This window comes from Rhinoraja longicauda, chromosome 36, assembly GCF_053455715.1.
Source record: "Rhinoraja longicauda isolate Sanriku21f chromosome 36, sRhiLon1.1, whole genome shotgun sequence".
NCBI lineage: Eukaryota > Metazoa > Chordata > Chondrichthyes > Rajiformes > Arhynchobatidae > Rhinoraja > Rhinoraja longicauda.
In genome coordinates this window covers 3,212,309-3,236,940 of record NC_135988.1, presented here as the reverse complement: position 1 = coordinate 3,236,940, position 24,632 = coordinate 3,212,309, and the positions used below count along the sequence as shown (strand labels likewise).

At 46.7% G+C, this 24,632-nt stretch overlaps 1 protein-coding gene across 1 annotated transcript in view; it reads right to left on the bottom strand.

Annotated features, from left to right (window-relative positions):
• The window catches only part of gpat2 (glycerol-3-phosphate acyltransferase 2, mitochondrial), a 69,512-nt gene that overhangs the window by 29,382 nt on the left and 15,498 nt on the right, over positions 1 to 24,632 (bottom strand). Inside the window, exons 5-12 of the mRNA XM_078429033.1 lie at positions 24,047 to 24,175; positions 21,334 to 21,433; positions 18,835 to 18,971; positions 16,975 to 17,074; positions 12,787 to 12,996; positions 6,280 to 6,387; positions 3,411 to 3,496; positions 1,092 to 1,210 (exon numbers count right to left, since the gene is read on the bottom strand). Of these exons, the coding sequence (XP_078285159.1) occupies positions 1,092 to 1,210; positions 3,411 to 3,496; positions 6,280 to 6,387; positions 12,787 to 12,996; positions 16,975 to 17,074; positions 18,835 to 18,971; positions 21,334 to 21,433; positions 24,047 to 24,175 (989 nt within the window). The remainder of the gene's footprint in view (positions 1 to 1,091; positions 1,211 to 3,410; positions 3,497 to 6,279; positions 6,388 to 12,786; positions 12,997 to 16,974; positions 17,075 to 18,834; positions 18,972 to 21,333; positions 21,434 to 24,046; positions 24,176 to 24,632) is intronic.

Below are 24,632 nucleotides of genomic sequence, written 5' to 3'. Positions count from 1 at the left end.
TGTGTGCAGTTTTGGTCTCCCAATTTGAGGAAGGACATCCTTGCTATTGAGACAGCGCAGCGTAGGTTCACGAGGTTAATCCCCGGGATGGCGGGACTGTCATATGAGGAAAGATTGGAAAGACTGGGCTTGTATTCACTGGAATTCAGAAGGATGAGAGGGGATCTTATAGAAACGTATAACATTATAAAAGGACTGGACAAGCGAGATGCAGGAAAAATGTTCCCAATGTTGGTTGAGTCCAGAACCAGGGGCCACAGTCTAAGAATAAAGGGGAGGCCATTTAAAACTGTGATGAGAAAAAAACTTTTTCACCCAGAGAGTTGTGAATTTGTGGAATTCTCTGCCACAGAGGGCAGTGGAGGCCAATTCACTGGATGGATTTAAGAGAGAGTTATATAGAGTTCTAGGGGCTAGCGGAATCAAGGGATATGGGGAGAAGGCAGGCACGGGTTACCGATTATGAATGATCAGCCATGATCACAATGGCCGAAGGGCCTCCTCCTACACCTATTTTCTATGTTTCACAGAGTCCATGGAGCCATTGATTACTCGTTCACACTAGTTCTATTTTATCCCACCTTTTCACCCACTCCCAATACATCAGGGGCAATTTCAACCCAGTCATTGACCTACAAACCCGAACAGGTTTGTGATGTGGGAGGAAACACCTGGATGAAACCCACAGGAAGGACATGCAAACTCCGCACAGTCAGCATCCGAGGTCCGGAAAGAACCCGGGACTCTGTCATTCAGGCAGCAGCTCCACCACTGTGCATTCAGTGAAAGAACTAAATAGATGCAGAAAATCACACAAAGTTATTTTCCTCAGTTACTGATGCCAAGTGTTACCATCGTCAGTCGATCTTACTGTGAAGCAGTTTATTCACAAAATGCTGGAGTAACTCAGCAGGTCAGGCAGCATCTCTTGAGAGAAGGAAAGGGTGATGTTTCGGGTCGAGGCCCTTCTTCAGACTGATGCCCTTTCCTTCTCTCCCGAGATGCTGCCTGACCTGCTGAGTTACTCCAGCATTTTGTGAATAAATACCTTCGATTTGTACCAGCATCTGCAGTTATTTTCTTACACTTACTGTGAAGCAGGTGCTTTCCCAGATCAGCAACTAGTGCTTGGTGATGCTTGTCGAGTTGAGTCCAACCTTCACTGTTCACAAGCCAGTCCTGAGACTTCTCGCAGAACACAGAGTCAGAGCTGCAATAGAATGTCAACAAACTGAACTGAGAAACTGTCCCACAAAGCTACCGATTTTCCCATGTTTATTTTATGATCAATCCCTATTTAGCAAAATAACATCACGCTAGTTTAATCACAACCTCACAGGAGTGATGATAGTATCTTTTGACCCATAATATTAGGCTCTTTTCCATGCTTTGGAACCATAGACATATTTAGCACGGGAACAGGCCCATCAGCTTGTCAATGTACGTCCATGTCTCTTATAAATGCTGTTACACTTGCTGCCTGAACTATCTCCTCTGGCAGCTCGCTCCATGTACCCACCACCCTCTGAATGATCCCGTCTACCTTTAGCAGGTTTCAAAAGCGTGCATGAGAAGCAGACAGGTACTGCTGCCCTGACTATGCAGCTCCTCAAACTTGCAGTCTAGTGATAACAGTGCAGGTAACCAAAGAAAGATCAGAGTGGGAGTGCGAATAGAATTGAAAGCACCAGTCTTCACGGCATCCCAATAGTATTGCTTAACTGTTCCCTATTTTCTCGAGTTGAATATTTAATTTAGAGACACAGCACAGAAGCAGGCCATTCAGACCACCAAATGCACGGTGGCGCAGCGGTAGAGTTGCTGCCTTACAGCGAATGCAGCGCCGGAGACTCAGGTTCGATCCTGACTACGGGTGCCGTCTGTACGGAGTTTGTACGTTGTCCCCGTGACCTGCGTGGGTTTTCTCCAAGATCTTCGGTTTCCTCCCACACTTGAAAGACGTACAAGTTTGTAGGTTAATTGACTGGGCAAATGTAAAGATTGTCCCTAGTGTGTGTAGGATAGTGTTAATGTGCGGGGATCGCTGGGCGGCGCGGACTCGGTGGGCCGAAGGGCCTGTTTCCGCGCTGTATCTCTAAATCTAAAATCTAAATCTAAAATCCGCACCAACCAGCGATCCCCGCACATTAACACTATCATACACAAACTAGGGACAATTTTTACATTTATACCAAGCCAATTAACCTACAAACCTGTACGTCTTTGGAGTGTGGGAGGAAACCGAAGATCTCGGAGAAAACCCACGCAGTCACGGGGAGAACGTACAAACACCATACAGACAAGCACCCATGGTCAGGATCGAACCTGGGTCTCTGATGCTGTGAGGCAGCAACTCTACCGCTGCGCCACCCACGAATATATAAAACTACGAGAGGCATGGACAAGAGGAACTGCGTCTTTGTTCTGAAGAGGGTCGGTATCAATGGAAGTGTGGAAATCTGATGAGATACAGTCAAGGCTCTGTCAACTACGGTTCAGTAAAATGGAAACTATCTCAGGGGCACCTGTGTGGCACTTGGTCATTGGAGCAAGCACAGTGGAGAAGGTGGAACTGGGAGAATGCAACGGAATCCTCTTCATGCAACATAAATATGGAGTGGCCGGTCGTGGGGAACTGTGGCAAACGTCATGGACGTTTGTGCTGGGCCCATCTCCTGAGGTGATGGTGCAGAGATCCAGAGAGAGAGGGGAAGTCAGAGATGGAGGACATGAAGGTGAGAGGAGGATGGAGCTTGGATATTTACAACTTCTCGACGGTGCAGTTGGTTGTACGAACGCTGGCGTTTCGGAACAATTGTGGCCTAAACGGGACTGAGAAAAAAATTGTTCCAGGTATCCTGTAAAACATTAATTCCCCATAAACAAACCATTGATTTGGTAAAAGGGAGTGCATCTGAAGGAGCAGTCGTTCAATTTTAACATTAAATCCCAATTTTCTGAACTTTGGGATCATTTAATACTCCTCATTTTCTTCTTCAATCCCAATATATTATCTGCCTCAAAAGCCACGAGTGATTAAGCCTTCCATGTTACAACATCTCAATGAAACAGCTCTTACAGAGAAGGGTCCCGACACAAAACATCACCTATCCATGTTCTCCAGAGATCCTGCCTGATCCGCTCAGTTAAGGGTCTGTTGTCTATTGTCTATAAAAGCAAACTAGCGTGAACGGGTGACTGATGGCCAGCGTGGGCTCGGTGAGTCAAAGGGCCTGTTTCTACGCTGTGCCTCTGAACTAAATAACATAAAATGAAAGTGTTTTCTTTATTCCATATTGAGGGCCAGATACAATTACCCAATTAACAGAGCCTTTTAATTTACAGACAAAGTACCATAAAACACTGTTGCCATTACGATGAGCAAACGTACTCACAACAGTAGCACTCACCTGTATCCAAGAATGCATGGCAGCAGGATGCTCTGTAGTGGCATTGCAGACGTGCGGAAGTGGGTGGCATCATTTTCTACGTAATCCTGGCGTGGAAGAAGAACCCAACAGATCACACAACATCAGTCTGAAGAAGGGTCTCGACCCGAAACGTCACCCATTCCTTCTCTCCCGAGATGCTGCCTGACCTGCTGAGTTACTCCAGCATTTTGTGAATAAATCGATTTGTACCAGCGTCTGCAGTTATTTTCTTGTACAACACCAGGCCGCCTACCTGAGTAAACTAGTGAATCATTCACAAGAAAGTGCCAATCGTTCAAGGTATGTAGGGAAAATACTGCAGACGCTGGTTTAAATCGAAGGGAGACACAAAATGCTGGAGTAACTCAGCGGGTCAGGCAGCATCTCAGGAGAAAAGGAATGGGTGACGTTTCGGGTCGAGACCCTTCTTCAGACTGATCCTTTCAAGGTACTTCAAGTAAGGAGTACACGACTTGGTCCTTGGGGACAGCTCTGACATTCGTACATCATGGGTCATTTCCTACCTCAACACACATTTAGACAATAGACAATAGACAATAGGTGCAGGAGTAGGCCATTCAGCCCTTCGAGCCAGCACCGCCATTCAATGCGATCATGGCTGATCACTCTCAATCAGTACCCCGTTCCTGCCTTCTCCCCATACCCCCTCACTCCGCTATCCTTAAGAGCTCTATCCAGCTCTCTCTTGAAAGCATCCAACCAACTGGCCTCCACTGCCTTCTGAGGCAGAGAATTCCACACCTTCACCACCCTCTGACTGAAAAAGTTCTTCCTCATCTCCGTTCTAAATGGCCTACCCCTTATTCTTAAACTGTGGCCCCTTGTTCTGGACTCCCCCAACATTGGGAACATGTTATCTGCCTCTAATGTGTCCAATCCCCTAATTATCTTATATGTTTCAATAAGATCCCCCCTCATCCTTCTAAATTCCAGTGTATACAAGCCCAATCGCTCCAGCCTTTCAACATACGATAGTCCCGCCATTCCAGGAATTAACCTAGTGAACCTACGCTGCACGCCCTCCATAGCAAGAATATCCTTCCTCAAATTTGGAGACCAAAACTGCACACAGTACTCCAGGTGCGGTCTCACCAGGGCCCGGTACAACTGTAGAAGGACCTCTACTATTCCTGTACTATTCCCGCACCACTCGATTCCCTCAATATCTAGAAAGGTATTGGAAGGAATTCTCTGCCACAGAGGGCAGTGGAAGCCAAATCACTGGATGGATTTAAGAGAGAGTTAGATAGAGTTCTAGGGGCTAGTGGAATCAAGGGATATGGGAAGAGGGCAGGCACGGGGTATTGATTGGGGACGATCAGCCATGATCACAATGAATGGCGGTACTGGCTCAAAGGGCCGAATGGGCTCCTCCTGTACCTATTTTCTATGTAACCTAGGTCTAGAACAAAGTCACTGACTGAGTCTTTGCAGTCTCCTCATTAGGGGATCCCAAAGATTCGCCACCCTCTGCACGAAGGAATTTCACATCTCAGTCCTCAGTGATCCACTTACTGTTCTGAAGATAGACACAAAAAGCTGGAGAAACTCAGCGGGTCAGGCAGCATCTCTGGAGAAAAGGAATAGATCCTCCTTCAGTCTGAATAAGGGTCTCAGCCCCAAACGTCACCTATTCCTTTTCTCCAGAGATGCTGCCTGACCCGCTGAGTGACTCCAGCGTTTTTGTGCCTATCGTCAGTTTAAACCACCGCTTGCAGTTCCTTCCGACACCACTTGTTGACCCAGTCTGTGAGCCTTGTTTCTAGACCTGTTGGTCAGGGCAGTCGTCCTCATGTCAGTCAGCCTGTCAGCCAGTCTAGTCTTATAGGTCCTTCTCATGGTCTCTGAACTCTGGAGAGCCAAGCCTAATCTACTCACAAAGATAAGACACAAAGTGCTGAGTAACTCAGCAGGTCAGGCAGCATCATGGATAGGTGACATTTTAGGTCTGGACCCTTCTTTTTTAGATTTAGAGATACTGCGCAGAAACGGGCCCTTCGGCCGACTGGGTCCGTGCCGCCCAGCGATCCCCGCACATTAACACTATCCCACACCCACCAGGGACAATTTTTTACATTTGCCCAGCCAATTAACCTACACATTGGTTAATTGTGTAAGTTAACCAATTAACCTACACATCTTTGGAGTGTGGGAGGAAAACGAAGATCTCGGAGAAAACCCACGCAGGTCACGGGGAGAACGTACAAACTCCGTACAGACGGCGCCCGTAGTCAGGATCGAACCTGAGTCTCCGGCGCTGCATTCGCTGTAAGGCTACACCACCGTGCCGCCTTGAATCTTGATTTCTCTCATTTCAAGCAACCCTTGACTCCCCTCTCTCTCTCTCTCTCTCCACGGTCTCTCCCGCACCCTAGTCGTCTTGCTAGTTTCACTGTACATATCCCCTCATTATCACCTCTTATAGAGCCAACAACGGACCATTGTGGGCTCCTCCTTTCCAGAGTCACCGGTGCCAGCTCTGATTTGTTCTGTACCTTTTCATACCTCTAGTTTCCCTCTCCCCTGACTCTCAGTCTGAAGAAGGGTCTCGACCCAAAACATCGCCTATTCCTTTGCTCCAGAGTTGCTCCAGCATTTTGAGTCCATCAGCAATTCTATACTTTTTGCTGAAACATATTAATTAGCAGTATCTGAGATCCCCTTTCACTGCCAACCAGTCACTGATGAAATAATGAACATCAGACTGAAATCTGCCCATTTTTCAAAATGATTAGCAAAATCAACTTGGAAGCCAAGAAAGAGTAACATTTGGGATCTGTTTTCAATTCACTGCACACGTTTGGACATCAACAAACATAGACCCTACCTTCAAAGAAAATGGTTGCCCGAAATCCACCCGAACGCAGCCGTATCGCTTGTGTAGAAATCGGAGTATCCACCAAATTGCTCCAAAAATGGTCGTCTCTCCGGTTCCCTGCACAGTACAACATAGAGTCGTAGAGTCATAGAGTGATACAGTGAGGAACCAACTCGCCCACAATGTCCCAGCTACCCTAGTCCCACTTGCCTGCGCTTGGTCCATAACCCTCCAAACCTGTCCTATCCATGTACCTGTCCAACAGTTTCTTAAACGATGGGATAGTCCCAGCCTCAACTACCTCCTCTGGCAGCTCGTTCCATACACCCACCACCCTCTGTGTGAAAAAGTTACCCCTCGGATTCCTATTAAATCTTTTCCCCTTCACCTTGAACTTATGTCCTCTGGTCCTCGATTTCCCTACTCTGGATAAAAGACTCTGTGCATCTACCCGATCTATTCCTCTCATGATTTTGTACACCTCTATAAAATCACCCCTCATCCTCCTACGCTCCATGGAATAGAGACCTAGTCTACTCAACCTCTCCCTATGGCTCACACCCTCTAGTCCTGGCAACATCCTCGTAAATCTTCTCTGAACCCTTTCAAGCTTGACAATATCTTTCCTATAACATGGTGCCCATTTACAATTTCTGCAACCACTGCAAGTCAGAATGGGTTGAGATTCTGAATGTGAGAAGATCACAGGTCCTCATTGACTTCAGAATCTTCCCCCATCCTCTCACAAAGATGCCAACTCCAAATTCCCTTGGTAAAGCCACTGTCGAATGTAACACCAGTCACTGAGAGAGTGTGAACAACTTTCACCGAAATAGACCAGGTAGTTATTTTACTACCTGCGATGTGCTTCCTTGCACAACTTCCTAAAACCACCAAGCGAGTTCTTTAAAGGAGAAAAGACAGAAAGTGCTGGAGTAACTCAGCGGGTCTGGCAGCATCTCTGGAGGACATGGATAATTGATGTTTTGGGTCAGGCCCCTTCTTCAGTGCGATAGTTGATGTTTTGGGTCTGAGGAAGGGCCCCGACTCAAAAAGTCACCTATCCATGTTCTCCAGAGATGCTGCCTGACCCGCTGAGTTACTCCAGCACTCTGTGAATCGTCACCTATCCATGTTAATAGACAATAGGTGCAGGAGGAGGCCATTCGGCCCTTCGAGCAACCACCGCCATTCAATGTGATCATGGCTGATCATTCTCAATCAGTACCCCGTCCGGCCTTCACCCCATACCCCCTGACTCCGCTATCCTTAAGAGCTCTATCTAGCTCTCTCTTGAAAGCATTCAGAGAAATGGCCTCCACTGCCTTCTGAGGCAGAGAATTCTACAGATTCACAACTCTCTGACTGAAAAAGTTTTTCCTCATTTCAGTTCTAAATGGCCTACCCCTTATTCTTAAACTGTGGCCCCATATTCTGGGCTCCCCCAACATTGGGAACATGTTTCCTGCCTCTAACGTGTCCAACCTCTTAATAATCTTATATGTATCGATACGATCCCCTCTCATCCTTCTAAATTCCAGTGTATACAAGCCTAGTCGCTCCAGTCTTTCAACATATGATAGTCCCGCCATTCCGGGAATTAACCTAGTAAACCTACGCTGCACGCCCTCAATAGCAAGAATATCCTTCCTCAAATTTGGTGACCAAAACTGCACACATTACTCCAGGTGCGGTCTCACTAGGGCCTTGTACAACTGCAGAAGGACCTCTTTGCTCTTATACTCAACTCCTCTTGTTATGAAGGCCAACATTCCAGAGATGTGGAACTCTCTGCCTCAGTGGAATTCTCTGCCTCAGAAGGCAGTGGAGGCCAATTCTCTGAATGCATTCAAGAGAGAGCTAGATAGAGCTCTTAAGGATAGCGGAGTCAGGGGGTATGGGGAGAAGGCAGGAACGGGGTACTGATTGAGAATGATCAGCCATGATCACATTGAATGGTGGTGCTGGCTCGAAGGGCCGAATGGCCTCCTCCTGCACCTATTGTCTATTGTCTACTGTCTATTAAGATGCTGCCTGACCCGCTGAGTTACTCCAGCACTTTGGGTCTTATTTTGTTAGCCTGTATCTGCGGTTCCTTGCTTCTCCAAGTGCAGTCGTGGTGGTGGCTATCTCTCGAGGCTGAGGATGATGGTCTACGTTCCGATGTCAGAACGAAGACGCCTGTGGGAAGTGCAGTAATGGGTCTGGCTTTGCTAGCTTGGAATACTGACTGAAAAGCAGAAAAGCCTGATGGTGTCCAAGCATCGCAAGGCAAAGGAATCTAAGAGTCAAGTCAAGTCAATTTTATTTGAATAGCACATTTAAAAACAACCCACGATGACCAAAGTGCTGTACATCATTTCAGGTACTAAGAACGAACACACAATGGCACACAACACATAACAGCACATACATAAACAGTTCACAGCACCCCCTCAGAGGGCCTCAAACACCAGGGAGTAGAAATAGGTTTTGAGCCTGGACTTAAAGGAGTCGATGAAGGGGGCGGTTCTGATGGGGAGAGGGATGCTGTTCCACAGTCTAGGAGCTGCAACCGCAAAAGCGCGGTCACCCCTGAGCTTAAGCCTAGACCGCGGGATAGTCAGTAGCCCCAAGTCGGCCGACCTGAGGGACCTGGAGATAGAGTGGTGGGTTAGAAGATTTTTGATATGGGGGGGCAAGCCCGTTTAGGGCTTTGTATGTGAATAGGAGGAGCTTGAAGTTGATTCTGTACTGTACTGGGAGCCAGTGGAGAGAGGCCAGAATCGGGGTGATGTGGTCCCTTTTACGGGTACCCGTCACGAGTCTCGCTGCAGCGTTTTGCACCAATTGCAGGCGTGCAGGCGAGACAGGGATGATTGGCTGATCAAGAGGACCTGTGCAGGCAAAATGTCAATGTTACCAAAAGGCTCTTGTGTCCGGCATATAAATAAATGATGCATACGTGGTACAAGTTTCCGCTGTGTGTTTTTTGTAAGTAACAACAGGGGTGAGTGCTGGAGATGCTGGTGAATTTAGAAGCATTGGCTTTCGCTGGGGAAATGCTACACAGGGTACCAGAGGCCTTCCTGCACCCCTGACTCTTGGCTATTTTTCAAGTCAATCTGGACTTCAAAAATCAATTAAAAAAACCATCTGTTACTGGTATCTGAGCAAAGATCACACAAGCTCCTCGTGCCAAATAAACTTTCCAAATGTCAGGAGATACTGATGTGATCACGTGGAAAAAATAATCCAAATATTCCTATCTTTGGCCCAGAGGATATTTATGGCAAATATTTTTGCATCCTATGCTCCCCCCAGTTGAGTTGAGTTTCGGTACACAGCATGGAAACAGGCCCTTCGGCCCACCGAGTCCATGCCAACCATCAATCACCCATACATTCATTCTATCCTACACTCTACGGACAATTTACAGAAGCCAATTAACCGACAGTGGTCCGAGGAGGGACAAACCACAAACCGGCGACAGGCAGGGTGTTGGGCGCCCAAGGCTCATCGATGCGCGAGGGCAACGAAGGCTATCCCGTCTGGTCCGAACCGACAGAAGGTCGACTGTGGCACAAGTCACAGAACATTTTAATGGTGGTCACGGGAGGAATGTGTCACAATACACAGTGCATCGCACCCTGCTGCATATGGGGCTGCACACGGAGGACCAACAGCATATTAGGCAGGTGGTCATAATGTTTTGGCTCATCATGTCACAATGTTTTGGCTGATGTTCTCGTGCACAAACTCATAACAGACAGCACTCATAATCGGGATCAAACCCAGGTCTCTGGTGCTGCAAGGCAGCAACTCTACTGCTGCGCCACTGTGAGAGCGATTGGATAAGCAAGGGCCAAGTTATTCAAAAGAGTTCTGGGCCAGATCACACTGTGGGATTGGTCCAGCTGGTGGCTCAAGTGTAGACTGCAGGACTTGCGCATGTGATATCAACAAACACCAGAGCACAATGCTGAGGACAGGCACTGTAAATTGACTCACAGGGTTACACGTCAAACTCTGGTCCCATCTGCTGCTCAGTTGGATAGAAAATGTCCTGAATGACTGTGTGAAGTAAGAAAGTCTCCTTGTTAATTTTCCTCTCTCAACAAATGCTTTATTTTTGCGGGATTGTGCAAGATGAACTGAGAAACATGGATGTTCTCAAAGATAGGGCGGCACGGTGGTGCAGCGGTAGAGTTGCTGCCTTACAGCGAATGCAGCGTTGGAGACCCGGGCCCGATCCCGACTACGGGTGCTGTCCGTATGGAGTTTGTACGTTCTCCCCGTGACCTGTGTGGATTTTCTCCGAGATCTTCGGTTTCCTCCCATACTCCAAAGACGTACAGCTTTGTACGTTAATTGGCTTGGTAAATGTAAAAAAATTGTCCCCAGTGGGTACATCCTATAGGATAGTGTTAATGTGCGGGGATCGCTGGTCAGCGCGGACCCAGTGGGTCGAAACGGCCTGTTTCCACGCTGTATCTCTACACTAAACTAAAAGATAGGTCTATTCATGAAGTGCTTTGAGGTTCAAGCACAAGTACGACCAAAATACTAATTCTTTGTGGCTTTACTAATTTCTCTGCAACATCTTAGTTTGGGAACTGCAGAGATGTGGATGTAGCCCAGTCCGTCACACAGACACAGACTCCCCACCATTGACTTCATCTGTTCTCAAGCTGCCTTGGAAAAGCAGCCATCATATTCAGAAATAGACACTAAATGCTGGAGTAACTCGGCGGGACAGGCAGCATCTCTGGATAGAAGGAATGGGTGACGTTTCAGGTCAAGACCCTGGTTTTGACCGAAAACATCTCCTATTCCTTCTATCCAGAGATTTAGATTTTTTTTTAGATTTAGAGATACAGCGCGGAAACAGGCCCTTCGGCCCACCGAGTCCGCGCCATCCAGCGATCCCCGCACATTAACACTACCCTATACCCACTAGGGACAATTTTTTTACATTTATCCAGTCAATTAACCTACAAACCTGTACGTCTTTGGAGTGTGGGAGGAAACCGAAGATCTCGGAGAAAACCCACGCAGGTCAAGGGGAGAACGTACAAACTCCGTACAGATGGTGCCCGTAGTCAAGATCGAACCTGAGTCCCCGGTGCTGCATTCGCTGTAAGGCAGTAACTCTACCGCTGCGCCATCGTGCCGACAGATGCTGCCAGTCCCGCCGAGTTACTCCGGCATTTTGTGTCTATCTTCGGTGTAAACCAGCATCTGTAGTTCCTTCCTAAACATATTCAAAGGATTGCCCAACCCCAGTCGTGCCTTGCACCCGCTCCTGTCGAGCAGAAGATGGAAGCTTGAAAGGACGTACCGCCAGACTCAGGAATAGCTTCTTCTCCTGTTATCGGGCTTCTGAACAGTCCTTCCATAAGCTAGGATACCGTCCGATTCACCTCAACCCCATTGCAGATATTGGACTGTCCGCAATGTAATTGCAATTGGCCTGAAGAAGGGTCTCATCCTAAAACGTGATCAGTCTGAAGAAGGGTCTCGACCTGAAGCGTAACCCATTCCTTCTCTCCAATGATGCTGCCTGTCCCACTGAGTTACTCCAGCATTGTGTGTCCATCTTCAGTTTAAAGCAGCATCTGCAGTTCCTTCCCACACATTGGACTGTCTGTGGAACTGGTGCACTACTTTGCTGGGAACTATATTCTGCACTCTGTATCTTCCCCTTCTCTCCACCAATTGTGCTTGAGTTCGGCTTGATTGCCGTATCCGCTGACTGGATAGCACGCAACAAAAAAGGCTTTTCACTGTACCTCAGTGCACGTGACAATAAACTAAATTAAACTGTGTATAATATTATCTAATCTAATTGGACAGCATGAAAAATAAAGCTTTTCACTGTACCTCAGTGCACGTGACAATAAACTAAATTAAACTGTGTATAATATTATCTAATCTAATTGGACAGCATGAAAAATAAAGCTTTTCACTGTACCTCAGTGCACGTGACAATAAACTAAACTATGTATAATACTGGACCAAGTGGACCCGTTGGGCCCAAACCTCTCCTGCATTGGTGCAGCACCCTCTCCTCCCCCCCCCCCTTCCCAGTCCCCCTTCCCCTCCCCCCAACTCCATCCCCCTTATCCTCCCTCCTCCTCCCCCCTCCCTCCCCCCTCCCCACGAGATAGATTTAAACTTTAAAATGTGAATAACTTTAAAAATATAACACCGGTTTCAATGAAACTTCTTCCATTAGCACCAAAGGGACGACGGTGAGTAAGGTGGGCCTAACACTGTCGCGCTATCGTGTACCGTTTTGGCTGTAGTTCAGGAACAAACAAACAAACAAACGAGCGTTTTAGCATATAGATGATCTGATCTGACTGGATAGCATAAAAAACAGCACGTGACAATAATAAACTTAACGTTGGGACTTCAGTGAGAAAATACTAAGAACGCACGTTTGAATGCAACCCATTTCCTTTTGATAATTAGTTTTACACTGCAAAACTGAAAAACAATTTGTTTTCCTAGAAAGCAAAGCATCGCTCTTACCATCTGCTGAAAGCTGCTGTTCTCCACAACACGGTCATAAGACACCCCTACGGGTATCAGTACGGCATTTGGTATTGAATGGTGGTGAAAAGCACTGAACACTCCTGCTAGCCACTGCAATCCCGTGCACGAGGGGCGTCCACAAGATGGAGCTGGGTCTTCCAGATACACCACCAGACTTTGCTGCTCCTTCAGTAGTTTCTCCACATACTGCAAACATTGGACACAGATAGGAAGTCAGAAGAATTCTTTCAGACCTGCAATCAAATATGTTAACATTCACACGATAACGATCAGCAAGGGCGTCAAAGGCTTACGGGAAGAAGGCAGGAGACAGGGGCCGAGAGGGAAATAAAATAGATCAGCCATATTCGGATGGTGAAGTATACTCGATGAATCAAACGGCCCACTTCTGCTCCTGTGTGGGGCCTTATGATGACAGGCAGATTCCTGGTGGGGTGGGGTTATACGACTGTTCAGTGGAAAGCAGCAGAGGTCAAGTCTGTGGCACAAGGACCCACTCAGGGAATAAAATATACTACAGAGAGAAAATAGGGTCCCTCAAAAAACCAAAGTGTTCGTCCAAGTGGAGCTGCAGGTTCTCTAGGGATATATCTCCTCTGCTTTTACCGCAAAGACATGAAGACTAGAGAGCCTGGGAAAGTTAACGGGGATGCCTTGAGGACAGTGCCTCTTGCAGGCGAAGAGGCATAAGATGTATGAAAGTACTTAAATCTCCCTTGCTTGGTAAGATATAGCCAAGGACACCGTGGGTAGCTTGGGAAGAAATTACAGGAGCCCAGGGTGAGATATATGAAGCATTGTTAGAAATAGGCAAGGTGTCGGATGACTAGGAGCTAACACTGAAGGGATGCAAAGAAAAACCTGGGAACCTGGTTGATGATGATGATGAAGATGAGCCTGTCATCTGCAGTAGGAAAGTTACTGCAGAGGATTCTGGGGAATAAGCTACACATCATGCATTTGGAAAGACGGGCTTTTCGATGAGGGATAATCAGCATGGTTTTGTTCGTGGGAGATCGTGTCTCACGGATTTGATTGAGTTTTTTGAAGTAGTAACAAATAAACTTGACAAGGGCGAGGCTGTAGACTATATGGACGTCTGCAAGACCTTTGATGAGGTTCTGGATGGTAGTTTTCTCTCATGGCTTGGAAGATGGTTCTTTGTAGCATATTGGAGGCATGAGACTTGCGGTGTTCCTCAGAGATTGGTCCTGAGCCTATTGCAGTGTCATCTAATCAACGATTTAGGCATCGCTGGCACGGTTAGCAAGTTTGGCGATGATGCTAACTCAGGTGGTCTCTATGTCAATATGGTTATCTAGAATTACAGCAGGATCTTGATCAGGTGGGTAAGTGGGCCGAGAAAAGGCAAATGGAGTTTAATTCAGATAAGCGTGAAATGTCGTATTTTGGGAAGTCAAACCAGGGTAGGGTCACAGTTAATTGGAGGGCCTAGGAGAGTGTTGTAGCACAGGAGGACAAGTACAGAGTTCCCTGAAAATTATGTCACAGGTAGGTAGGGTGGTGAAGGAGGCTTTTGGTACATTGACCTTCATCGGTCAAGGACATGAGTAGATAAATTGAGACATGTTTACAGTTGCACAAAACATCGGCAAGGCAGCACATGGGAGTATCGTGTGGAGTTTTAGTCACCCTGCTATAAGAAAGATGCCATGAAGATGGAAAGAGTGCAGAGTGCAGATGTTGCCAGGACTTGAGGGCCTGAGCTAAGGGGAGAGGTTGGGCATGCTAGGTCTTTATTCCTTGAAGTGCCGGAAGCTGAGGGCTGATCTTGGAGGTGTATAAAATCATGAGAGGTATAGAGAGGGTGAATGCACACAATCCTTTTCCCAAGATACGGAATCAAGAACTAGAATTATATGTTTAAGGTGAGGGGAGAGATTGAATAGCCACCTGAGGGGCAACTTTTTCCACATAGGGTGGATGATATATGGAATGACCTTGCAGAGAATGTAGCTTAACCAGATACAACAAAACATTGAAAATATATTTAGACAGATACATGATTAGGAAAGGTTCTGAGAGATATGGACCAAACCACAGGCAAATGGGACTATCTTAGATGGGGGATTTTGGCAGATAGATTAGTTGAGCTGAAGGACTTGTTTCTGTGCTGTATGACTCAATGAATGGTAGTGGACACTTACTACCTCATGCCTAAACGTTGACTCTGTCTTATAGCAGGCAAGCAGGGAATGTTTTGTCTAAGACTAAGTGCAGGTAGATGGGAATGGTGTAGATAGGTGTAGGAAGGAACTGCAGATGCTGGTTTAAACCGAAGATAGACACAAAAAGCTGGAGTAACTCAGCGGGACAGGCAGCATCTCTGGAGAGAAGGAATGGGTGATGTTTCGGGTTGAGATCCTTCTTCAGTGCCTCCTCCAAAGTTAATATTTCCTTCCTGACCCGGAACATCAGCCATTCCTTTTCTCGAGATGCTGCCTGTCCAGCCGAGTTACTCCAGCTTTTTGTGTCTATCTCTGGTGTAGATAGGTGTTCTATGTCAGCATAGAGGGCCGCAGTGCCTGTTTCAGCGTTGTGCACTGTTGTACAGTGTTGTACTGCTTCATTTGCCAAGGAATTGAGATCCTAACATTTTATTGTTTAAAAAAATGCCGGAAATGTTGGCACTTCTGCCCAACCTCCCAACTCCATGCCAGATAAGAATAATACAACTCAAATGTCAAAACGTCAAGTGATCAATGGATGATACACGTCATCTGGAAAAGATCGCGCATTTGGTGATGTTGACAAATCTTCCAAGGATTTCCAGGAAATTCAGGAATCTGGGGGCTGCTCTGTTTTGAGTTAATGGGTTTGAGACGTGTTTTGAGTCAATGGGTTTATTTTCAGCTGCAGGTTTCAGCCAGCATTTCTTTGTTGCGCGACTTGAAGAAAAACTGGCTGTGTCTGGTTTTTAAACGTTTCAGGAACGGGTCAATAGACTTGATTGTGCCATGTGTGCTCAACGCTGGAGGAAGGAAGCTTGTGCTTGTCTAGCATCGAGACTTCAATAGCGCAGTGTTCACAGTAACAGGACGTGCTCACACTGTTACCCAGGCAAGAGAGAGTGAACAAGTTAAGTACGTTTGCATGTTCGTCTGAGAGGCCATCGGAGGAATTTATCTTAACCAGATTCCTGAGGTTTTGTCTGTTTAAGCATACATTCCTTTTATTCTTAAACAAACAGGACCCCTTCCCAAACTTTCTGCACAGCTACAAGTCCCGAATCGTATTGCAAACCACCAAAGAAGCCATGTTTATTTTATATAAATATGCTTGGCAAACATTGATATGATAAAAGTCTTGGAGACTGGTGTAAAACCAGAGCACTTGCTCAACACTTTCTCCAGACGAAGGCCAGTCCAAACACTGGAAAGTACTCTGTTAAGTGTCATTTAAAGCGGAAAATGTTCTTTCGGCACTGACGAGCTGGGGTTGTGTTACATAATAGCGGGGTTGGGGGAACGAAGAGAACGAGAAAGAGAAGGCTATTCGATTCTCACACGGGATTTTTTTCCTGATCACTTGAATTTTCTAGCACCAAGTGTTATCTATCTATCTATATATATATATATATATATATTATTAAAACTCTCGGTTTGTTTGTGTTTATATGTTTATGTGTTTATGTGTGTACCATACGGTCAAAACGGTACAGGACAGATAAGGGGTGAAGGGGATGGGGAGGGGGTGGGGGGGAGAGGGAGAGGGAGAGGGGAGGGAGGGGTGAAGGGGATGGGGGAGGGGTGAAGGGTAGGGGGGAGGGGAGGAAGGGGTGCTGCACCAATGCAGGAGAGGTTTGGATCCAACAGGTCCACTTGGTCTAGTAGTTCTTGAAAGTGTCAACATAGATCAGATCTCCCCTCAGCCTGCGAAGCTCCAGAGAAAATATTCCATGTTTGTCCAGTTTCTCCCTTTAGGGAATAACCTCAAATCCTGGGAGCATTTTGTCAAACCTCTTGGATCCTCTCCAAAGCCTCCACATCCTTCCTGTAAAGGGGTGACCAGAACCGCACACAATACTCCAAATGCAGCCTCACCAAAGTGCTATAAAGCTGCAACGTGACTTCCTTAAGCTCAATGCCCCGACTGATGAGGGCAGGAAACACCATACAAGATCAAGACATTGTTTCAACCAACCGAATTCAAGACAGTCTTGCACAAATTCTTTCCTGGGCTCGTCGCAGTTCCATGCAGTTGCGGTGGAGTGAAGATCCCTCCCAATCTCTGCAGCAGAGTCCTGACCAGTTAAAAGGACACAGAACAAAGAGCATCACGTATACATGGGCCGTCACCTTCAAAGTAGCATCAGAGATATTTTGAAAAACGTTGAGCAAAGCAGCCGCTACATTCACGGGCACCAGCCCCCCAGGCGTGACACAAACCGTGCGTCCAAAATCTGTTCCTGCATTGCAGACAGATGGCAAACAGGCCTCTTTGGGTGGCAGGTTGGAGGTGGAGCTTGGGAGGGGGAGGCGAGAAGCCGTGAGCTAGTTTCTTTACCCTTAAAAATATTTTGTCAACTTTAATTACTGCAATTCCCGTTTTAACTATGAGCTAAGATTATGGTCAAATGGTAATTCTCGCCCTAGCATCCATGATGGCAATACAGTGGCCCAACTCGGAGGGCTGCTACCTCACAGCGCCAGAAACCTGGGTTCTATCCTGACCTTGGGTGCTGTCTGTGTGGAGTTTGCACCTTTTGCACATGGGTTTCCTCTGGATGCTCCAGTTTTCTCCCACATCCAAAAGACATGTTGAAAGGCTGGAGCAATTAGGCTTGTATACACTGGAATTTAGAAGGATGAGGGGGGATCTTATTGAAACATATAAGATAATTAGGGGATTGGGCACATTAGAGGCAGGAAACATGTTCCCAATGTTGGGGGAGTCCAGAACAAGGGGCCACAGTTTAAGAATAAGGGGTAGGCCATTTAGAACGGAGATGAGGAAGAACTTTTTCAGTCAGAGAGTGGTGAAGGTGTGGAATTCTCTGCCTCAGAAGGCAGTGGAGGCCAGTTCGTTGGATGCTTTCAAGAGAGAGCTGGATAGAGCTCTTAAGGATAGCGGAGTGAGGGGGTATGGGGAGAAGGCAGGAACGGGGTACTGATTGAGAGTGATCAGCCATGATCGCATTGAATGGCGGTGCTGGCTCGAAGGGCTGAATGGCCTACTCCTGCACCTATTGTCTATTGTCTATTGACATTTGGGTTTCTAGGTTCACTGGAGTTTAGAAGGATGAGAGGGGATCTTATAGAGACGTGTAAAATTATACAAGGACTGGACAAGCTAGATGCAGGAAAAATGTTCCCAATGTTGGGGGAGTCCAGAACCAGGGGCCACACAGTCTAAGAATAAAGGGGCGGCCATTTAAAACTGAGGTGAGAAGAAACTTTTTCACCCAGAGAGTTGTGAATGTGTGGAATTCTCTGCCACAGAGGGCAGTGGAGGCCAACTCACTGGATGAATTTAAAAGAGAGTTAGATAGAGGTCTGGGGGCTAACGGAATCAAGGGATATGGGGAGAAGGCAGTCAAGTCAAGTCAAGCCAAGTCAAGTTTATTTGTCACACACAGATAAATGTGCAGTGAAATGAAAGATTACCCACAGTCCAACAACAAGAGCAATAAAAATAAGCAATAACGCACACAATCAAACAAAAAGATGATCAGCCATGGTCACAATGAATGGCGGTGCTGGCTCGAAGGGCCAGATGGCCTCCTCCTGCACCTATTGTCCATGTTTCTATCTATGTTTCTAGGTTAACTAGCCTTGTAAAAGCCCAAGTGTGCAGGGAGTGGATGCGTGAATGGGATAATATAGAACTTGTGTGAACAGGTGATGGACTCAGTGGGCCAAAGGACCTGTTTCCATCCTGTATCTCCAAATTAAACTAAAGCACAAGGAAAGATTCCTTTCTCTAAGAGGAGCAAGATATTTTTTTTCCTATACAACACATCCCATTCCCTCGCAGTGGCTGATGGGTTTAATTGACGTTTACCTGAGAAACGGAAGCCGGGCATCTTCTCCGCAGATGATGTACGGGACTCTGATACTGTGGCAGAGAAGGACAAATGTAACCAGCAGGTAATCCAGACGAGACTTACGCACGGGGAAAAAGACCAACGGACCGTCATACTGCCAGAAACACAACACAGATTCCACGTTATAATTCAACGCATCAATATTGACTGCATTGTCACCACACAGTCCAAAACCACACACTAAAGTCATTGCAGGTAGACACAAAAACCTGGAGTAACTCAGCGGGTCAGGCAGCATCTCTGGAGAGAAGGAATGGGTGACGTTTCGGGTCAATAGACAATAGACAATAGGTGCAGGAGGAGGCCATTCGACCCTTCGAGCCAGCACCGCCATTCAATGTGATCATGGCTGATCATTCTCAATCAGTACCCCGTTCCTGCCTTCTCCCCATACCCCTTGACTCCGCTATCCTTAAGAGCTCTATCTAGCTCTCTTTTGAATGCATTCAGAGAATTGGCCTCCACTGCCTTCTGAGGCAGAGAATTCCACAGATTCACAACTCTCTGACTGAAAAAGTTTTTCCTCATCTCCGTTCTAAATGGCCTACCCCTTATTCGTAAACTGTGGCCCCTTGTTCTGGACTCCCCCAACATTGGGAACATGTTTCCTGCCCCTAACGTGTCCAACCCCTTAATAATCTTATACGTTTCAATAAGATCTCCTCTCATCCTTCTAAATTCCAGTGTATACAAGCCTAGTCGCTCCAGTCATTCAACATATGACAGTCCCGCCATTCCAGGAATTAACCTAGTAAACCTGCGCTGCACGCCCTCAATAGCAAGAATATCCATCCTCAAATTTGGAGACCAAAATTGCACACAGTACTCCAGGTGTGGTCTCCTTCAGACTGACAAATGGTCTCGACCCGAAACGTCACCCATTCCTTCTCTCCAGAGATGCTGCCTGACCCGCTGAGTTACTCCAGCTTTTTGTGTCTACTTTCGATTTAAACCAGCATCTGCAGTTTTTTTCCTACACTAAAGTCATTGCAATGATTCTCTTGAAATAAGGTCACAGTTAACATTAACTTTGCTTTAATACAAGCACCAATATTTACAATCCAAACACATTTCAATCAGTTTTACTTGAAAGAACCTATCTAAAGAATCCAAATGGGGTTTTTTCCCTCCATAATATCTCCATTAAGTAGCTACAAATATTTAACAGTATATCTGCAGGGGTTGACTGGAGGGTCAGGTAACCCACTGGTGAATCATTTGCACACAGAATCATACAGCCTGGAAACAGTGCCTTCGGCTCAAATTGCTCATGTCGACCTTGATTTTTAGATTTTTTTAGATTTAGAGATACAGCGCAGAAACAGGCCCTTTGGCCCACCGGGTCCGCGCCGCCCAGCGATCCCCGCACATTAACACTATCCTACACACACTAAGGACAATTTTTTTTACATTTACCCAGTCAATTAACCTACAAACCTGTACGTCTTTGGAGTGTGGGAGGAAACCGAAGATCTCGGAGAAAACCCACGCAGGTCACGGGGAGAACGTACAAACTCCGCACAGACAGCGCCCGTAGTCAGGATCGAACCTGAGTCTCCGGCGCTGCATTCACTGTAAGGCAGCAACTCTACCGCTGCGCCACCGTGCCGCCATCTAGTGCCACCTGCCAGTGTTTGGCCCATAACCCTTTAAACCTTTCCTATCCATGTACCTGTTTAAATGTTTTTTAAATGTTGTCATCGCACCTACCTCAACTACTTCCTCTGGTAGTTTGTTGCATATAAACAAATTGCATAATAAAGTTGTCCCTCAGATTCCTGTTAAGTCTTTTCCCCCCTCACATTGATTGTGGTGCTCGGGGTAAAAGACTCTGTGCAGTTACCCTATCTATTCCCCTCATGATCCTACACCTTCTATAAGATCACCCATCACCCTCCCGCGCTCCAAACAATAAACACCTATTCTGTTCAACCTCAGGCCCTCGAGTCCTGGCAACATCCTCGTATTACACCCACAAGACAATAAAACTAAGCAACAGGCTAGTAATGAGTAATGCTGCAAAATCTCGACGATGTCACAAGGCAATGGTGCTGTGCAGATGCAAAAAAGACATCCACATTTACAGTACTCCACTTTAAATGTGAGAGGAGATACAAGGCACCACAAGGTAGACACAAAACGCTGGAGTAACTCAGCAGATCAGGCAGCATCTCTGCAGGAAAAGAATAGGCGATGTTTTGGGTCGGAACCCTTCTTGCCTACTTTGAAGAAGTTCTCATAAACCATCATCTGCAGTTCATTCCTACATGAGAAACTGCAATGCTGGTTTACAAAAGGACACAGAGTGCTGGAGTAACTCAGCGGGTCAGGCAGCATCTCTGGAGAACATGGATAGGTCTACTTTAAATTCAACTTTAAATCCATTAAGAAATGGCAGATTCTTCTATCCATATTCTTCTACAGTTCTTCTTCCATGCAAACAATTAACCACTCACCTCTTCCCTTGCCTTCCGTAACATCTCAACTTGCCCACGATGCACTTGCAGGTTCACAAATACCCTGTTAAATACTTTCAGCAGGATCCAACCGGTTATTCTGTGAAGAGTAAAATACTCAAACGATTAAATGTCTATTCCAGCATGTAGCTGTGGTCTTCAACTAGATTCTGTCTGTTTGGACAATGCTTTCATCATACTTTTGGCCCCAATTAAAACTTGTGCAGTAAATTGAATACAGGCTTGCATCATGGTATATGATACACAATATTACCATGGAGACACAGGGAACTGCAGATGTTGGTTTACAAATAAAAAACAAAGTGCCGGAGTACCTCAGAGATGCTCTGAGGCAGCATCTCTGGAGGACATGGATAGGTGACGTTTCGGGTTGGGACCCATCTTCAGACTCGGGTAGTCTGGAGTCTGGCAAAAGGTCCCGACTTGAACACACATCCATCCATGTTCTCCAGAGATGCTGCCTTTTAAATGCATAACATTATGAGAGGCATAGATAGGGTAGACAGTCAGAACCTTTTACCTCGAGTGGAAATGTCCAACACTGGACGGCATAGCTATACGGTGGGAGTGGAAGGTTTAGTGGAGATGTGAGGGGCAAGGTTGTTTTTTTCACACAGAGTGGTGATGGGGACCTGGAACGCATTGCTAGGCGTGATCGCAGCGACAGATATGTTTAAAATCTTTAGACAGGCCCATGGAACTGCAAGGAATAGAAGGATATGGATCATGTATAGGCAGATGAGATCAGTTTAACTAAGTATCAAGTTTGGCACAAATATTGTGGGCCAAAGGGCACGTTCCTGTGCTGCACTGTTCTCCGCTCCATGTCTATACAGGCACTTTGGCCAATCGAGTCCAGGCCATCTATCAATAACCCATTCACAGTAGTTCTACGTTATCCCTCTGTCCTATCCACTCCCCACAGATTAGGGGCTATTTTTTCCCCACAGAGGCCAATCAATCCACAAATCTGCAGCTCTTTGGGATGTGGGCAGAAACCAGGGCACCTGGAGGAAACCTATGCGATCACAGGGAGAATATGCAAACTCCTTAGACAGCACCCGTGGTTAGGATCGGGCCCTAGTCTCTGATGCTGAGAGGCAGCAGCTCTACCAGCTGCACCACTGCGGCACCCTCAGGTAACTTGAGTAAGGGGCGGCATCGTGGCACAGCTGTAGAGTTGATGCCTCACAGCACCAGAGACCCGGTTCCGATCCTGTCTATGGGTGCTTGTCTATAAGGAGTTTGTACGTTCTCCCTGTGACCTGCGTGGGTTTTCTCTGGGATCTCCGGTTTTCCCAATGTTGGGGGAGTCCAGAACAAGGGGCCACAGTTTAAGAATATGGGGTAGGCCATTTAGAACTGAGATGAGGAAAAACTTTTTCATTCAGAGAGTTGTGAATCTGTGGAATTCTCTGCCTCAGAAGGCAGTGGAGGCCAATTATCTGAATGCATTCAAGAGAGAGCTAGATAGAGCTCTTAACGATAGCGGAGTCAGGGGGTATGGGGAGAAGGCAGGAACGGGGTACTGATTGAGAATGATCAGCCATGATCACATCGAATGGTGGTGCTGGCTCGAAGGGCCGAATGGCCTCCTCCTGCACCTATTGTCTATTGTTTTCTTCCACATTCCAAAGAAGTACAGGTTTAAAGGATAATTGGACTAGTATAATAGTACATTGTCCCTAGTGTGTGTAGGATAGAGTTAATGTGCGGAGATTGCTGGTCGGCGCGGACTCGCTGGATCTCTAAACTAAACTTAAACACTCAGTTTGCATATTGCACAGAGCCGCCCTGGTTTATCTTTCCATTTAAGCATCAGCTTGCAGGGACATCTGGAACGAAAAGAGATAGCATGATTTGTTTGGGGAAAGTCATACCTGGGCAAATTGATTGAATTTTTCGAAGCATTTGAATTTACAAAATGCGTTGATATGGTCTGCCTGGTCTTTGGCAAGGTCTCAATGGAGCCCATGGGCATGGTGTAAACTGCATCCAACGTGAGCTTGATAATAGGAGGCAACAGATGACAATGGAGTTTATTTTGTCATTGGACTACTTTTAGAGATACAGCACGGAAACAGGCCCTTTCGGCCCACCGGGTCCGTGCGGACCAGCGATCCCCGCACACTAGCACTATCCTACACACACTAGGGACAATTTTTTTTACATTTACCAAGCCAATTTACCTACAACCCTGTACGTCTTTGGAGTGTGGGAGGAAACCGAAGCACCCGGAGAAAACCCACGCAGGTCACGGGGAGAACGTACAAACTCCGTACAGACAGCTCCCGTAGTCGGGATGGAACCCGGGTCTCTGGCGCTGCATTCGTTGTAAGGCAGCAACTCTACCGCTGCGCCACCGTGCCGCCCTAGGACTGGTTAGTTTTCCAAAATTGGAGAATTAAATGTTGATACCGTTGGACTGTAAGCTACACGAGTGGAATAAGCACAAACAGTACTAGCAGTGCTGTCCCTTAAGGCTGCGTGTGGCCTCACTCTGACAATGGACAAGGCCCGGAACACAAAGGTCAGTATGGGAATAGGAAAGAGAGTTAAAATTGTACGCAAATGGGAGATCCAAGAGGCCTTGACAGACCGAGCGTCAACACATCTTCTCATGCAGGTTTTGAGCATCTGAGCAGCACTGTTTCATCAACAGGTGTACCTTGTCAAAAACCTCATCCCGTACCTGAGTAACAGGGGCGAGATGCGAGCCTGGATTTGGTGCAGGATTCCTACGACGTTCTCCATGTTACAAGGTGACTTCTGATCAGGCTCAGTTGCGTCAGATATGTTTTCCTTCGCGGCATCCTGCACTCTGTACAAAAAGTGCCAATTGTTTTACCACACTTGTATACACTGGAATTTAGAAGGATTTTTTTTTAGATTTAGATTTAGATTTAGAGATACAGCGCAGAAACAGGCCCTTCGGCCCACCGGGTCCGCGCCGCCCAGCGATCCCCGCACATTAACACTATCCTACACCCACTAGGGACAATTTTTTTAAACCCAGGTTTGTAGGTTAATTACCCAGCCAATTAACCTACAAACCTGTACGTCTTTGGAGTGTGGGAGGAATCCGAACATCTCGGAGAAAACCCACGCCGGTCACGGGGAGAAAGTACAAACTCCATACAGACAGCACCCGTAGTCAGGATTGAACCTGAGTCTCCGGCGCTGCATTCGCTGTAAGCAGCAACTCTACCGCTGCGCCACCGTGCCGCCCTGAGAGGGGATGAGAGGGGATCTTATCGAAACATATATGATTATTAAGG